The sequence below is a fragment of the Eutrigla gurnardus genome, assembly GCF_963514095.1.
Source record: "Eutrigla gurnardus genome assembly, chromosome: 24".
Lineage (NCBI taxonomy): Eukaryota > Metazoa > Chordata > Actinopteri > Perciformes > Triglidae > Eutrigla > Eutrigla gurnardus.
Window position 1 is genome coordinate 12,377,836 of NC_139935.1, and position 17,033 is coordinate 12,394,868.

At 46.5% G+C, this 17,033-nt stretch overlaps 1 protein-coding gene across 1 annotated transcript in view; it reads left to right on the forward strand.

The window, feature by feature from the left end:
- Window positions 1-14,255: 14,255 nt before the first annotated feature.
- LOC311010067 (scavenger receptor cysteine-rich type 1 protein M130-like) overlaps window positions 14,256-17,033 on the forward strand; it is a gene marked incomplete at both ends in the record, with an annotated part of 38,587 nt that continues 35,809 nt past the window's right edge. The window contains 3 exons of the mRNA XM_084004548.1: window positions 14,256-14,295; window positions 15,937-16,251; window positions 16,345-16,632. Of these exons, the coding sequence (XP_083860674.1) occupies window positions 14,256-14,295; window positions 15,937-16,251; window positions 16,345-16,632 (643 nt within the window). The remainder of the gene's footprint in view (window positions 14,296-15,936; window positions 16,252-16,344; window positions 16,633-17,033) is intronic.

Sequence of the window (17,033 nt, forward strand, 5' to 3'; positions counted from 1 at the left end):
CAGGATGCAGAGGTGGTCTGTAGGGAGCTTGGCTGTGGGGCTCCTTCAGTCCTCCAGGGGGCGCTCTATGGAGACGTGGGGGCTCCAACGTGGACCAAAGAGTTCCAGTGTGGAGGCCATGAGTCTGCTCTCCTGGACTGTAGAAGCTCAGGCTCAGATAGAAACACCTGCTCACCTGGCAAAGCTGTTGGACTCACCTGCTCAGGTAGAAGAGGAGCTGCAGCTTTGATCTGGTTCATTTCTGTTCTCATCAAACTCACTTTGCTCTTTGACTGACGACTCTCTTCTTTCTGTTCAGAGCCTGATGATGTCAGGTTGGTGGGAGGAGCCAGTCGCTGTGCTGGAACACTGGAGGTGAGACAGGGAGACTGGAGACCAGTGTTTGACTATGAATGGACCCTGAAGGGGTTCTGTTATTGGACTTCTGTGCTGGTCACGGTTTGTCCATAACGAACACCATGTTCAAACATAAGGGTGTCCATCAGTGCACATGGCACCAGGACACCCTAGGCCGGAGGTCAATGATCGACTTCGTGGTTGTGTCATCTGACCTCCGGCCGTATGTTTTGGACACTCGGGTGAAGAGAGGGGCTGAGCTGTCAACTGATCACCACCTGGTGGTGAGTTGGATCCGCTGGCAGGGGAGGAAGCTGGACAGACTTGGCAGACCTAAACGCGTTGTGAGGGTCTGCTGGGAACGTCTGGTGGAACCCTCTGTCAGGGAGGTCTTCAACTCCCACCTCCGGGAGAGCTATGACCAGATCCCGAGGGAGGCTGGGGACATTGAGTCCGAATGGACCTTGTTCTCTGCCTCCATTGTTGACGCGGCTGTTCGAAGCTGTGGCCGTAAGGTCTCCGGTGCCTGTCGTGGTGGCAATCCCCGAACCCGGTGGTGGACACCGGAAGTAAGGGATGCTGTCAAGCTGAAGAAGGAGTCTTACCGAACCTGGTTGGCTCGGGGGACTCCCGAGGCAGCTGACGGGTACCGGCAGGCCAAGCGTGCTGCAGCACGGGCGGTCGCTGAAGCAAAAGTTCGGGTCTGGGAAGAGTTCGGGGAGGCCATGGAGGAGGACTATCGGTCGGCCTCGAGGAAATTCTGGCAAACCATCCGGCGCCTTAGGAAGGGGAAGCAGCCCCCCACCAACACTGTTTACGGTGGAGGTGGGGAGCTGCTGACTTCGACTGGGGATATCGTCGGGCGGTGGAAGGAATACTTCGAGGATCTCCTCAACCCCACTGACACGTCTCCCATTGGGGAAGCAGAGGCTGGAGACTCAGAGGTTCATCCACCCATTACACGGGCTGAAGTCACCGAGGTAGTTAAGAAGCTCCCCGGTGGCAAGGCACCGGGGGTGGATGAGATCCACCCTGAGTACCTCAAGTCTCTGGATGTTGTGGGGCTGTCTTGGTTGACACGTCTCTGCAACATCGCGTGGCAGTCGGGGACAGTGCCTCTGGACTGGCAGACCGGGGTGGTGGTCCCTCTATTCAAAAAGGGGGACCGGAGGGTGTGTTCCAACTATCGGGGGATCACACTTCTCAGCCTCCCCGGGAAAGTCTATTCCAGGGTGCTGGAGAGGAGAATTAGGCCGATAGTCGAACCTCGGATTCAGGAGGAACAATGCGGTTTTCGTCCTGGCCGTGGAACACTGGACCAGCTCTATACCCTCCGCAGGGTGCTCGAGGGTTCATGGGAGTTTGCCCAACCAGTCCACATGTGTTTTGTGGACTTGGAGAAGGCATTCGACCGTGTCCCTCGTGGCATTCTGTGGGAGGTACTTCGGGAGTACGGGGTCGGGGGCCCTCTGCTAAGGGCTGTTCGGTCCCTGTATGACCGGAGCAGGAGCTTGGTTCGCATTGCCGGCAGTAAGTCAGACCTGTTCCAGGTGCATGTTGGACTCCGGCAGGGCTGCCCTTTGTCACCGGTCCTGTTCATTATTTTTATGGACAGGATTTCTAGGTGCAGCCGTGGGCCGGAGGGGATCTGGTTCGGGAGCCACTGGATTTCATCCCTGCTTTTTGCGGACGATGTGGTCTTGTTGGCTCCTTCGAGCCAGGACCTCCAGCATGTCCTGGGGCGGTTTGCAGCCGAGTGTGAAGCAGCCGGGATGAGGATTAGCACCTCCAAATCTGAGGCCATGGTTCTCGACCGGAAAAAGGTGGCTTGCTCCCTCCAGGTTGAGGGGGAGTTCCTGCCTCAAGTGGAGGAGTTTAAGTATCTTGGGGTCTTGTTCACGAGTGAGGGAAGGATGGAACGCGAGATTGACAGGCGGATCGGTGCAGCGGCTGCAGTAATGCGGTCGCTGTATCGGTCCGTCGTGGTAAAGAGAGAGCTAAGCCGAAAGGCGAAGCTCTCGGTTTACCGGTCAATCTACGTTCCTACCCTCACCTATGGTCATGAACTTTGGGTCATGACCGAAAGAATAAGATCCCGGATACAAGCGGCCGAAATGAGCTTCCTCCGCAGGGTGGCGGGGCGCTCCCTTAGAGATAGGGTGAGGAGCTCCGTCACACGGGGGGAGCTCGGAGTAGAGCCGCTGCTCCTCCACATCGAGAGGAGCCAGTTGAGGTGGCTCGGGCATCTGCATCGGATGCCCCCTGGACGCCTCCCTCGGGAGGTGTTCCAGGCATGCCCCACCGGGAGGAGACCCCGAGGAAGACCCAGGACACGCTGGAGTGACTATGTCACCCGGCTGGCCTGGGAACGCCTTGGGGTCCTCCCGGAGGAGCTAGGGGAAGTGTCCGGGGAGAGGGAAGTCTGGGCGTCCCTGCTCAGGCAGCTGCCCCCGCGACCCGGTATCGGATAAGCGGAAGAAAATGGATGGATGGATGGATGGACCCTGAAGGAAGCAGTTGTTGTCTGTAGAGAGCTGGACTGTGGCTCTGCTGTTTCTGTAGGACAGAGAAATGAGTCCTCATACAGACCTGTGTGGAGGATCTGGTCTGACTGTGTTCATACTGGATCCACTCTGAGGGAGTGTGCAACATCAGATTCCTCTTCCTCCATCCTGAATCTCACCTGCTCAGGTAAGCCCCTCAGTGACATCATCTATGACAGCAGTGTTCCCAGTATGTTCCTTCCTCTGTCCCAGTGACAGTCAGTAGTTTCCACTGGACTGAACTGTAAAGTTCTCCAGGACAATGACGTCCTAGAATGTAGAGAAGTGGGCTGGTTTCTGGAAGCTTCAGACCCTCCATAGACTGCTGAGCTTCACCTGGCAGGACACACCTGTCTGTCTGTCTGTCTGTCTGTCAGACCTGTGACATCACTTCCTGTTTTGAGGGTCCATCTTGTTGAACGGAGGGTAAATGTGACCTTTCATCTCTCGTCCCTCATTTCCATCTAAAGTCTTACCAAACTCCTTTCAGTAGAGAACTACAAACAGGAAGTAGGACCATAAAGCAGCTGTGCTCAGGTCATTTCACTGGCTTCCAGTCCATTTTAGAATTGATTTGTTCATGTTAATGGTGTTTTTAAGACCCGACATGGTCTGGGACCCCAATATCTCTCTGACAGGCTTGTGAGGTACCAAGCAGCCAGACCTCTCAGGTGGTCTAGAACAGGCCGTCTGGTTATTCCCCGGCTCTCCAGGAAAACTGGTGAAAGTGCCTTTAGCTTTTCATCATGGTGGGTGAGCCCCGATGCTGTTGTCCTTTAAAACTAAACTGGAAACATTCCAGCGGCACCGTCCAGGAGTCTGGTTGAAGGTCTGGATTATTACTTTTATTGTGTTCTTTCTTTTTATTGGTGATAACCTACTTGTCACCTGTTGCTTTTACTATTCTTTATTTATTCTTTAGCTTTTTATTGACTTGTCTTATAGATTCTAACTAGTTGGTTGCTTCTTTTTATTTATTTAATTCCTACTTTTTAAAGGATTTGATTCACATGCATCATTTATGTGTCTGTTTTAATTTGTAATTACTGATGTCAAAGGTTTTATCAGCTGTGTTTGTGGCTGTGACTTCCATGGTTGCTAATGCATCGTGTTGCTCATTGTGCTTCCACCAGGAAGGAAACGTTCCACATACATGAAGTTTATTTTGCTTGGCATGTTGAACAGAAGGAGGCAGCAGCTGTTTGCTCATTACAGAGGTCACTTACAAGGCTCTGTTAAAACAGCGTTTGTCTCTCTGGCTGTGGGACGCCATCACACAAGCCTTCAGTGACGCAGGAGAGGAGCCTCCGCTGGACATTCAGGTGCACTGCAAGAGAGTCATGTCCTCTTCCAAGGCTCTCCTCAGAGGGATGACAGTGGCAGACATGTTTGCAGCAGCATCCTGGGATTCTCCGTGCCCTTTCATCTGTTTCTATCTGCTAGATGGATCTGAATCCTCCCCGACTCATTCAGTGTTAAATGAGCTCGATGGCAGATGAAGCGTTGACCATCTGGTGCTTTTATGCACACATCAAACTGTGCAGCTCTAATGTGATCATCACAGGTTAGCGGCTGCATGAGGACCATGAGGGAGAACATGGACGTCCCCACTATTCTGCAACAGCAGTGCTGTGTGAAGAGAGTGCAACACATTTCTTTGTCACACGGCTGATATGGTGTTAACGTGGCACAGTTGGTGTCTCCCTGCCTTATTACGTGGAGCATCCACAGTTAGTGAAGTGTTGTCTGCTTGTGGACCTCGGTGTCACAGTGGGACAGAGACCACATCAGCTTCACCCTTAAGCCACGAGTACACGGGAATGTGATGGAACATGGCTGCAGGCTGTGGTGTTGTAACCATGTGTTCTGGTGTTCATGATGAACTGATGGTGGAATTGTTTTGAGTCCAGTTTGAATCACTGAATAGTTTCATGACATCTTTTTCTCTGGTGTCTGGTGTCTTTTCTCTCTCTCTATTTGATCTTCTATCATCTCTCCAGACTCTGTCAGGCTGCTGAATGGGACTAGTCTGTGCTCAGGCAGACTGGAGGTGAAGTCCAACCAGTCCAACCAGTGGTGGTCCTCAGTGTGTGAAGCTGACTTTGACCAGCAGGATGCAGAGGTGGTCTGTAGGGAGCTTGGCTGTGGGGCTCCTTCAGTCCTCCAGGGGGCGCTCTATGGAGACGTGGGGGCTCCAACGTGGACCAAAGAGTTCCAGTGTGGAGGTCATGAGTCTGCTCTCCTGGACTGTAGAAGCTCAGGCTCAGATAGAAACACCTGCTCACCTGGCAAAGCTGTTGGACTCACCTGCTCAGGTAGAAGAGGAGCTGCAGCTTTGATCTGGTTCATTTCTGTTCTCATCAAACTCACTTTGCTCTTTGACTGACGACTCTCTTCTTTCTGTTCAGAGCCTGTCAGGTTGGTGGGAGGAGCCAGTCGCTGTGCTGGAACACTGGAGGTGAGACAGGGAGACTGGAGACCAGTGGCTGGTTTTTACTGGACCGTGAAGGAAGCAGCTGTTGTCTGTAGAAAGCTGGACTGTGGCTCTGCTGTTTCTGTAGGACGGAGAAAGGAGTCCTCAGTCAGACCTGTGTGGTGGATCAGGTCTAACTGTGTTCATTCTAGATCCACTCTGAGGGAGTGTGCAACATTATTCTTCTCTTCCTCCATCCTGAATCTCACCTGCTCAGGTAAGCCCCTCAGTGACATCATCTATGACATCATCTATGACAGCAAGGTTCCCAGTATGTTCCTTCCTCTGTCCCAGTGACAGTCAGTGGTTTCCACTGGACTGAACTGTAAAGTTCTCCAGGACAATGACGTCCTAGAATGTAGAGAAGTGGGCTGGTTTCTGGAAGCTTCAGACTCTCCATAGACTGCTGAGCTTCACCTGGCAGGACACACCTGTCTGTCTGTCTGTCTGTCAGACCTGTGACGTCACTTCCTGTTTTAAGGGTCCATCTTGTTGAACGGAGGATAAATGTGACCTTTCATCTCTCGTCCCTCATTTCCATCTAAAGTCTTACCAAACTCCTTTCAGTAGAGAACTACAAACAGGAAGTAGGACCATAAAGCAGCTGTGCTCAGGTCATTTCACTGGCTTCCAGTCCATTTTAGAATTGATTTGTTCATATTAATGAGGTACCAAGCAGCCAGACCTCTCTAGAACAGGCCACCTGGTTATTCCCCGGCTCTCCAGGAAAGTGCCCTTAGCTTTTCATCATGGTGGGTGAGCCCCGATGCTGTTGTCCTTTAAAACTAAACTGGAAACATTCCTTTCTCACGGCAGTGTCCAGGGGCCCGTTCCAGAAAGCAGGCTCAACCAACTCTGAACCGAACCCTGAACTCTAAGTCGACCAACTCTGAGATGGGCAACTCTGTTTCCATCCATCCATCCATTGTCTACCGCTTATCCTGTATTCAGGGTCGCGGGGGCACTGGAGCCGATCCCAGCTGTCATTGGGCGAAGGCAGGGTACACCCTGGAAAGGACCCCAGTCTATCATGTAGAGACAAACAACCATTCACGCTCACATTCACACCTACGTGCAATTTAGAGTCACAAATTAACCTATCCCCATCCTGCATGTCTTTGGACTGTGGGAGGAAGTCGGAGAACCCGGAGAGAACCCACGCTTACACGGGGAGAACATGCAAACTCCACACAGAAGGAACCCGAACCCGACCCAAGAATTGAACCCACGACTCTCTTGCTGTGAGGTGCCAGTGCTACCCACTACACCACCTACAGCCCGGAAACTCTGTTTATTTGTTTATTTATTAAGATCCCCATTAGCTTTTGTCTTAGACAGTTGCTACTCTTCCTGGGGTCTCTACAAATTTATAACTTACATATAAACATACTTGACTCATACAAATTACACAAAAGTCAACATAAACTCAAACATGCTCTATAATATAACTTTTTAAAAGCTGATAGGAAAAAAAATAATAAATGAATACATTTTCTACTAAATAAAAAAATGGTAATTGGTGTGTATAGCTGGGCTGCACGGTGGTGTAGTGGGTAGCACTCTCCCCTCACAGCAAGAGCGTCCCGGGTTCGATCCCCGGGTCGGCCCGGGTTCCTTCTGTGTGGAGTTTGCATGTTCTCCCCGGGTTCTCCGGCTTCCTCCCACAGTCCAAAGACATGCAGGATGGGGGTAGGTGAATTGATGACTCTAACTTGCCCGTAGGTGTGAATGTGAGCGTGAATGGTGGTTTGTCTCTACATGTCGGCCCTGCGACAGACTGGCGTCCTGTCCAGGGTGTACCCTGCCTTCGCCCAATGACAGCTGGGATTGACTCCAGTGACCCTGAATATACAGGATAAAGCGGTAGACAATGGATGGATGGATGGTGTATAGCTCAGTCACTTTTCAGGCTCCTTAAGGCAAAAATATTCTACAGTGCTCTAAACAGTTTCTTGTGTGAACAAGTACAGTCTTAACTTTTTGTTAAAACTTTTTTTTATTACTTTCAGAAATTAAAAAACCTGGTAGTGAATTCCATGCCACCATCGCTCGGTAATTCACTGTCCTCTGTATTAAACTTGTTCTACATGGAGGCAACAGAAAACGGCCTTCCAAAGACTGTTGAGTCGGGTACTGATGTGTGTCATAAAAAAAAGACAATTTACAATACAGTATGTCAGGGACTTTGGTTTTAACCATATTTCTAATAAGACTTGAAGTAATGAATAGTGTAACCTACTTTTCACACTTAACCAGGCCAAACTGTTATTCATAAAACTTACTCTTGTCCTGTATGGACAGCAAAGTAGAAAGTGCACTGCTTTGTTCTGTGCTACTTGCAGTCTGTTTAGATTAGTTTCTGTTGTATTGGACCAAATAACTGAACAATAATCTGTTCAATATTAAACTGTAATAATACTAATACCTGTACTAATCTTTTAATTAACCAACTTGGCAAGAACTTCTTACAGCGCTTTACAGCAGCCATACTTCTGCCCATTGTTTTACCAACATTTGGTCTATATGTCAGTTCCAAGACATTTTATCATCAATTGTGAGTCCCAGTAGCTTAACTTATAATACTTGTTCAATATCTTTAATCCTTTATTTAAGTTAAGCTTAGGAACATCTTTTAACATATATTTTGAGCCAAGAAGCATACTTTTAGTCTTTTCTGTATTTATAACCCTTTTATTAACCCGGACCCATTCTGCAATTAACTCTAATTCCTTATTCAAGATCTTACTTAGTTCTACCAGATTTTGTGCAGAGGCATAGACTGTAGAATCATCTGCATATATCGCCAAGGTGGCATGCTTCAAAATCAATGGCAAATCATTCGTAAAGATCGAGAATAGGAGTGGCCCCAACAACTCCCTTGTGGCACTCCACAATTCATCTCTCTTATCTCAGAAAAACTACCATTAAGACTTACAATGTATTCCCTGTTAGTGAGATAACTCTTCATCCATGCCACAGCAGGCCTTTCAAAACCATAGCAACTTAATTTATTTAATAATGACTTATGATCAAGTATATTATCTGTTATCTGAGTTAAAGATGTAGTTGTAGAGTGTCCTTTTTTATACATGCTGATACACTGTATTCAAGTCAGTTTTTGAAAAATACAACTGAATCTGCTCATACACGATTTTTTACATAATTTAACTCAAGGTGGGGAGTAAACTTATAGGGCGACTATCTTTATTGTTTTTAACTAATGGTACAATTTCAGATATTTTCCATTTTAAAGAACAAACACATTTCTCCAAACTTAAATTAATTATATGGGAAATTGGCGAGGCAATCAAGTTAGCCACAGGTTTCGGTAGCTTCACATCAAGGTTGTCGATACCCGAAGGTTTTTCATTACTTTTCTCTATCAATTTTCCTATAATTTCTGCACTAACCTTTTCTAGTTTAAATTAACATGATTTACCACTCATTATTCTTTCCTTTATTAACCTACAAGAAAGGTAATTTTCATGTCTAAGGTCCATTTCATCTTTAAGTTTTTTTAATTTTATTGCTAAAATACTATGAGCGACATCAATAGGTTTAGTAATAAAAATGCCATCCACTTCCAAAAAAGATGGTGTTGATTTGGTTTTCCTTCCCATTAAGTCATTAATTGTAGTCCATATTTTTCTACTGTCTAATTTGGCATCTTTAATCCTATTTTGATAATAGATCCTTTTTTTCATTTTATTAAATTTTGTGACATCCATCCATCCATTTTCTACCGCTTATCCTGTATTCGTCTATTATAGAGACAGACAACCATTCACGCTCACATTCACACCTATGGGCAATTTAGAGTAATCAATGCTTACACGGGGAGAACATGCAAACTCCATTTTGTGACATAATTCCTCAATTTACAATAGATATCCCAATGCAACTGTAACCGGTCTGCGTTGTGTTGTGTCGTTGAGGAAAGAAAGACCACAGTTCTCGTTTTCGGCCAGCAGGGGGAGATTTATTCTGCGTACAGCAATATTATTGTTAGTACAGCACAGCACTCTTCTTCTCAGTCTCACACACCTCTCTTCTCATCAGCCATTTTTGCCGTGCAAAATACACTCACAACTGCACACATAACATAACCATTCACTCAATTAGCTGAAAAAACCATGGTATTAAACCCGCCTGGTTAAGACACAAAGAAAACATACATTTCACACTCTTAACAAATATTTTAAGCACTAGCACGTTTTACCCCTACCTCTTCTCATCAGCCATTTTTTGGACTGAGAGAAACGGCGCGACGTGCACAGGATGTTGACGGAAAGGAAGGATTACGTTACCAAAATAAAACTAACAAAATAAAAGCCCCCAAAACCGAATATTAATGAAAAACATGTATTAAAACTAACAGTTGTAATATAAAGTGATTTTTGGTGAAATGAAATGAAAAGAACCCATCGGTTACACAACACATCACCAGATGTGATTCCCTCTACCTTGGCTTTGTTCCTTTGTATCATATATTTTTTGAGTTCTTGATCCAACCATGGAGCAGTTACATTTCCCACAGTTTGCCTTCTTACAGGAGCGTGTTTATCAAAAATTGGTGTTACCAGGTTAGTAAATACTTCCAAGGCCTGATCTGGATCTACCTCCTGTATAATCTTTGACCAATCAATATTTCTTACTTCATCACAATAATCCTATTCATTAAAGTTTTTAAACCTCCTTTAAAAAATGATTTTTTTTGCCCAGCTTTTGGTACTTTAGTCTTCCTTCCAATTGCAATTAAATTATGATCGCTACAGTCCCCTGGAATTGAAATAGCTTTGGAGCATAGTTCAACATTTGTAAAAATTAAATCAATACAGGTTTCTGATTTTGTGCCATCAATTTTACAACATACTCTTGTTGGCTTTTTGACTACTTGGGCCCTAGTTTCGTGGAACAGGCGTAGTCGGGGCGCAGCGCACCTGCGCCACGCCGACGGGGTGTGTCCGCCTGGACTTTGCAAGTTTCGTGTACGGCGAAGTCGGGCGCAGGCACTCCTCCCGTTACTACTACCCCCGCAAGTTGGAAAGAGGGAGGAGAGAAGGCGTGAGTGGGAGAAGAGGAGGAGAGAAGGTGTGGAGTGGGATTAACACAGCCGATTCAGATCTTCACCAATCAAATGAGCTCCTGTCCTCACCTTTAATGCACCGAGGCGAGATGCATTGCAAGTTTCGTCACTTGACAACCCAATAACAGAAGACAGCAGCAGCAGCGCCAGATGGCTGAGAGAGATGTGAACTTGTTAGTTTGCATCACAGTTTCAGCTGTGTTAATTCAGTCAGGCTGAGTTTCTGTTACGCGTGCCATCCGCCTTTGATCTGACGTCATATTGCATTTAAATGTGCCTGGAACTGTGGAAACCTGCCTGTGATGTCTTGGTGACGTGTGCGCACTGCTCACCAGTGAGCCAAACTGCCAGCTGTAATTCGCCTTGCCTCAAGAGTAGACCAGGTTGGAGCTGGCGGGCTTTCGGCGCAGTCTCGGCGAGGCTTTTTGCCACGAAAATTCCGCTGCGCCAAGCTGAATCTGTGACGCCTCCCCCTGCTGCGCCGCCACACCCATCTTGGCGCAGGCGATCCACCAAACTGTCAAACTAAAACTTGCATTGCGCCGGCTCCACCACCCTGAGCTCCGCCACCCTGAGCTGCGCCACGAAACTAGGGCCCCTTGTGTCAAGTTACATGTATCTGCTAATGAAAGTAACTTATTTTTCAATGCACAACTTCTTACAATCCAATCAATATTCAAGTCACCTAAAAAGTAAATTTCCTTATTCGTGTCACATACACTGTCTAACATTTCACAAATTTGCTCCAGATACTTTATTGGTGCATTTGGTGGTCTATAACAACACCCAACAAAAACTGTCCTCATTTGAGGCAATGATTTCGACTCCTATTATACATAAAGGCGAGTCCACACCGGACCGAAAATCGTCGTCTTTGAGAGAGTCGGTGTCCGTGACATGAGTCTACTTGGTGTGGTCGCTCGAATCGGCCACGTCGGCGTTCATTTCAGCCGATTCAAATGTGTAATCCGCCATGCGAGTCGGTCATTCTTTTACCATTCTGATTGGTGGAGGCTAGCAGCTTGACTAGCGAATCAGTGAAGCCTGGAAGTGACGATGGTAAAAATACCAGATAAACGGTGGAATCGAAGAAGGCGTCGACACACTCTCTCGGCTACTTCCGGTTTTCGTGTTTTTTGGCCCACAATACAGATTAGCGCCGCCTGTTGTTTTGGAGACATTACATCTCGCGCAAGCGCGGAACGTATGGCGTTGGCTCTAATTCCGTAGGTGTGAACCGCCCATGTCGTTGTTTCAGTCGGCCATATTAAGTAGCCCGACTTCATTTACCGATGCGAGTCGGGCAGTTCTTCCGATGTGGACTCGCCATCACAAACACTCGTTGGTATTTGGTTCTGAACATAAAAAAGCAACACCGCCTATAGAAATGATACCCATCTATATTCAATAGAGAGCTGTTATTTGATGAATCCAAATGAGCTTCTGATATTGCTAATACATGCAAATTGTTCTCTATTAGAATCTCAGAGATATCTTGAATTTTGTTTCTTAGGCTATAAATATTCAAGTGAGCTATTTTTAATCCTTTTTTTGGTAATGTCAGATTACTTTGCATCATCCAATACCTTTCCTTTAATCAAATAACTATTTATCCCATCATCTTTTGAGCTTTCACAAAAACAAAACAATACAAACAAAATACATTTAACATACAAGTACTCACAAAGTATACAAACATAGACTTATTCTCACACACACACACATACCCACACATTTTACCAGCATTGTAATCAAAAAACAACTGCCCACAGCAACAACTGCGACAACTCAAAAAGAGTCCTGCCATCTCCTATCATAATAACTTTACAACATTTCTGTGGCCACCAGCTTGCTTCGAGTGGCTTAAATAAGGCTGCTGAAAATAGAAATTAAATAGATAGTCCAAGTTGGGTTACTCAGAAACCATGTGTCCAATCGAAACAAAAAAACAAAAAAAAAATATATATATATTCCTGTCTACCGTCCAGTCATTGCTTTAATGACGCATACCTGCCTTCCTTAGGCTGCTCCTCACTTCATTAAAACTTGTTAGTTTTTTGACCACATCTGCCGTCAGGTCCGGAAAGATCCGCAACTTCATTCCATGGGCCTCAAACACACGTTTTTTCTTGGCACTGTTTATAATCTCTTCTTTCACCATAAAACTTTGCATTTGCATGATCATGGCTCTGTTCCCTGACTTCACCACAGAACCAACTCGATGCGCATACTCCACTTGTGGTTCGAGCAGGATTTTCCCTTTAAACAACTCTTTGAACAGTGATGCCATGTAGCTTGTTGGATTCCCCTTTTCGATCTCGGCAGTTAGGCCAAACACAAAGGTTGTATCTCCTGCTGTGGTTTTCCAGCCGCTCTGCCTTTTCTTTCACTTCTTCATTCTCCTTACACAGCTGTTAATTTGCCGTCTCCATTTCCGAAACCCGAGTTTTCATATTGATGAGTGTTTCCTCCATGTCTCAGATTTTCTGCTTACACACAGTCAGCGACACAGATGGAGCTGTGGTGAACTGAAGTCAGATTGTAGGAAGTAAACGTGAGAAGAACTATTATATTTTTGAGGACTAACACACATTTAATTTCACTCCATATCATACGTTAGATCTGCGTTATCATGATGAACTCAACTTCATAAACACCTTCTAAATAATTCAAAATCATTTCGAAATATTGAATCAGCGCTGTCACCGCAGGAGGAGGAGGAGGAGACGGCCCGACTGCATGTAATACAGGATACAATAAATACCCTCCATTAGATCACTGCAGAACACAGCGGGAATAACTACATCTTCTCCTTATTTACTGTGCATATGTCATCAACACACATACATACAGCCATTAAGCCATCGTATACTTGTTACACTTTATACTCGTTTTTAAACCACAAGTGTGCAGAGGAAATGTGCTATAATGAGTGGCACGCTCGTGCGCGCTCAGTCGCGGAGCGTGGAGCGCAACTTTACCGAACTTCAGGAGGCAGACTCTACCACCCGGCAAAGGTGGTAGAGTCCCTAGCATGATGACCCCGAGCCACGCCCCCCTGCCCGACTAGGTGTATCAACAGGGCGCAAGAATCCGTGAGGATGTCATGCTGCGATAAGAAAGACAACAATCAATGTTAATTTTTTCTACGTATTCTTTTATTAATATGGCAATTTCTTGCATCACAGTGTGTGTTTGCTCATCTGCAACGTTGTTGATGGTGGTGATTGTGTCTCAATTGTGTCTGTGCACCCGACCGCTTGATGTGCCATGGACGCTGTGCCGAGGGCCCGTCACCGTCACCCTCCTCACGTCACCCTCCTCACCGTCACCTTCCTCTACGCCCAACGCTGCAGACTCTGGAAGGACAGAAACTATTTAACGTTTTGTTTTATCTAAAAGTTTAAAATCTGTTCACCTTTATCCCTCTGGTCTCAGTCGCATCTGTGTCTCCATCCTTTTCGGACACAATCCCCGTCAAAGTCACATCAAAATCAAACTTCCTCAAATACTCAAGCAATACATTCAATCCCTGTTGGTTAAGGAGCAGAAAGATGTCATTTACCTTCAGATCACCGTCTCCGTCCCACTGATGCCGTTGACTGCAGCAGCAATGTGTTGCCACTCACACTGCGTCTTTTTATTCGTGATCCCGCTGCTGTGACCACAAAATTAAATTATTTTCCGGGCCTCCACCTCCCCAACAAGTGACTCTTCCTCCGTTTCTGCAAAGTTACGTTTCATCGCTTTTTTTCTGACCTGTCGCCGTGATTTACCACACGGAAATGATTGTATGCCGGCTCATTAATAGGGTAAAATGTGGGCTTGTAGTGGGCGGGATTCAGATACGCACACTTGTAGGTGATCCTGTGATTTATAAAGGGAACATTACGTACAGCTTGTGTGCGCAGTTTTATGAATCAGATTTTTTTTTGGTGCACGCAAACTTTGGCTTTTGGTCGTACGTAGACCTTTAGTAAGGATCCTACGCACAGTTTTATAATTGAGGCCACTGGTCTGTTGCGTTTCATTTTTAACGACAATGTGCCGGCTACAGTCCGTGTTAGCTTCTGTATGTGTGCTAACCACTTCACACCGGACTGCTTCAGTAACAAGAGTCAGTACAAAGCTGGCTTTGCCTTGACACTGACCCTCGTAATAGGATCTGTCCCAACCCTACAGGACCAGCAACTTCACCTGAGACACATAGGCGAGCCATAGCCATACATCCACGTAAACATTGGCGCATGCTGCCGCGTAGCATAAGCGTTGTCTCCGTAGCTCTCCGAGTAGGCGATGACAGACAGAGCTCATTAGCATTTAAAGGTGCAGACACAGAAACAGCATGTTCTCAGCAGAGCTCATTTCAGCAACTTTTAGACAGCTGAAATTCAGGACCATGGATGAGTTTGGGGCAATGCATATCGAATACAATGTTGTTGGACCTCTGACAGCTGTGTTAAATTGATGAAAAACAGTATATGTCCCCTTTAATACATAATTCAGTCACGTTAGCTTACGTGCTAACTAGCTGACCAGCTTTCCATTATAAACTTGGTGGAAAAGGTAACGTTAGGAAAAAAACGAATCACGACACACTTAAACTTCATTTAACATTAAACAGTGTATTATATCGTTAGAGATAACGAGACTTACCTCAAAGCGAGTATCATTGAAAAGTGAAGAAGACGACGATGCTGTTATCTTGACGTTCAACCAAAGATATTTTATTGTGAAGGAGATCACACTCTGAAACGCCAATAGTCTCACTCCAGTCTATGTGGAATTATGCCAACGACCCCCCCCCCCCCCCCACTTGAATCTACACGATTCACCTGACTGACATATTTGGATTGAAATGGTGAATTTTGCTGAAAAATATTCTATTCAATGCATTATGTAAAATAACATTCTGTTATATTAAAATATATCAAAATATTGGTTGGAACAAGTCTGTCTTTCCCAAACGTTGGTTGTGACTTGTCCTTGTCGTCCCGATGCAAACTTCCGCCCTCGTGCACACATCAAACTGTGCAGCTCTAATGTGATCATCACAGGTTAGCGGCTGCATGAGGACCATGAGGGAGAACATGGACGTCCCCACTATTCTGCAACAGCAGTGCTGTGTGAAGAGAGTGCAACACATTTCTTTGTCACGCGGCTGATATGGTGTTAACGTGGCACAGTTGGTGTCTCCCTGCCTTATTACGTGGAGCATCCACAGTTAGTGAAGTGTTGTGTTGTCTGCTTGTGGACCTCGGTGTCACAGTGGGACAGAGACCACATCAGCTTCACCCTTAAGCCACGAGGACACGGGAATGTGATGGAACATGGCTGCAGGCTGTGGTGTTGTAACCATGTGTTCTGCTGTTCATGATGAACTGATGGTGGAATTGTTTTGAGTCCAGTTTGAATCACTGAATAGTTTCATGACATCTTTTTCTCTGGTGTCTGGTGTCTTTTCTCTCTCTCTATTTGATCTTCTATCATCTCTCCAGACTCTGTCAGGCTGCTGAATGGGACTAGTCTGTGCTCAGGCAGACTGGAGGTGAAGTCCAACCAGTCCAACCAGTGGTGGTCCTCAGTGTGTGAAGCTGACTTTGACCAGCAGGATGCAGAGGTGGTCTGTAGGGAGCTTGGCTGTGGGGCTCCTTCAGTCCTCCAGGGGGCGCTCTATGGAGACGTGGGGGCTCCAACGTGGACCAAAGAGTTCCAGTGTGGAGGCCATGAGTCTGCTCTCCTGGACTGTAGAAGCTCAGGCTCAGATAGAAACACCTGCTCACCTGGCAAAGCTGTTGGACTCACCTGCTCAGGTAGAAGAGGAGCTGCAGCTTTGATCTGGTTCATTTCTGTTCTCATCAAACTCACTTTGCTCTTTGACTGACGACTCTCTTCTTTCTGTTCAGAGCCTGTCAGGTTGGTGGGAGGAGCCAGTCGCTGTGCTGGAACACTTGAGGTGAGACATCAGGAAGACTGGAGACCAGTGGATGACGATGATGACTGGACCCTGAAGGAAGCAGCTGTTGTCTGTAGAGAGCTGGACTGTGGCTCTGCTGTTTCTGTAGGATGGAGAAAGGCATCCTCATACAGACCTGTGTGGAGGATCAGGTCCGACTGTGTTCATTCTGGATCCACTCCGAGGAAGTGTGCAACATCAAGGTTCTCTCACTCCATCCTGAATCTCACCTGCTCAGGTAAGCCCCTCAGTGACATCATCTATGACATCATCTATGACAGCAGTGTTCCCAGTATGTTCCTTTCTCTGTCCCAGTGACAGTCAGTGGTTTCCACTGGACTGAACTGTAAAGTTCTCCAGGACAATGACGTCCTAGAATGTAGAGAAGTGGGCTGGTTTCTGGAAGCTTCAGACCCTCCATAGACTGCTGAGCTTCACCTGGCAGGACACACCTGTCTGTCTGTCTGTCAGACCTGTGACATCACTTCCTGTTTTGAGGGTCCATCTTGTTGAACGGAGGGTAAATGTGACCTTTCATCTCTCGTCCCTCATTTCCATCTAAAGTCTTACCAAACTCCTTTCAGTAGAGAACTACAAACAGGAAGTAGGACCATATAACAGCTGTGCTCAGGTCATTTC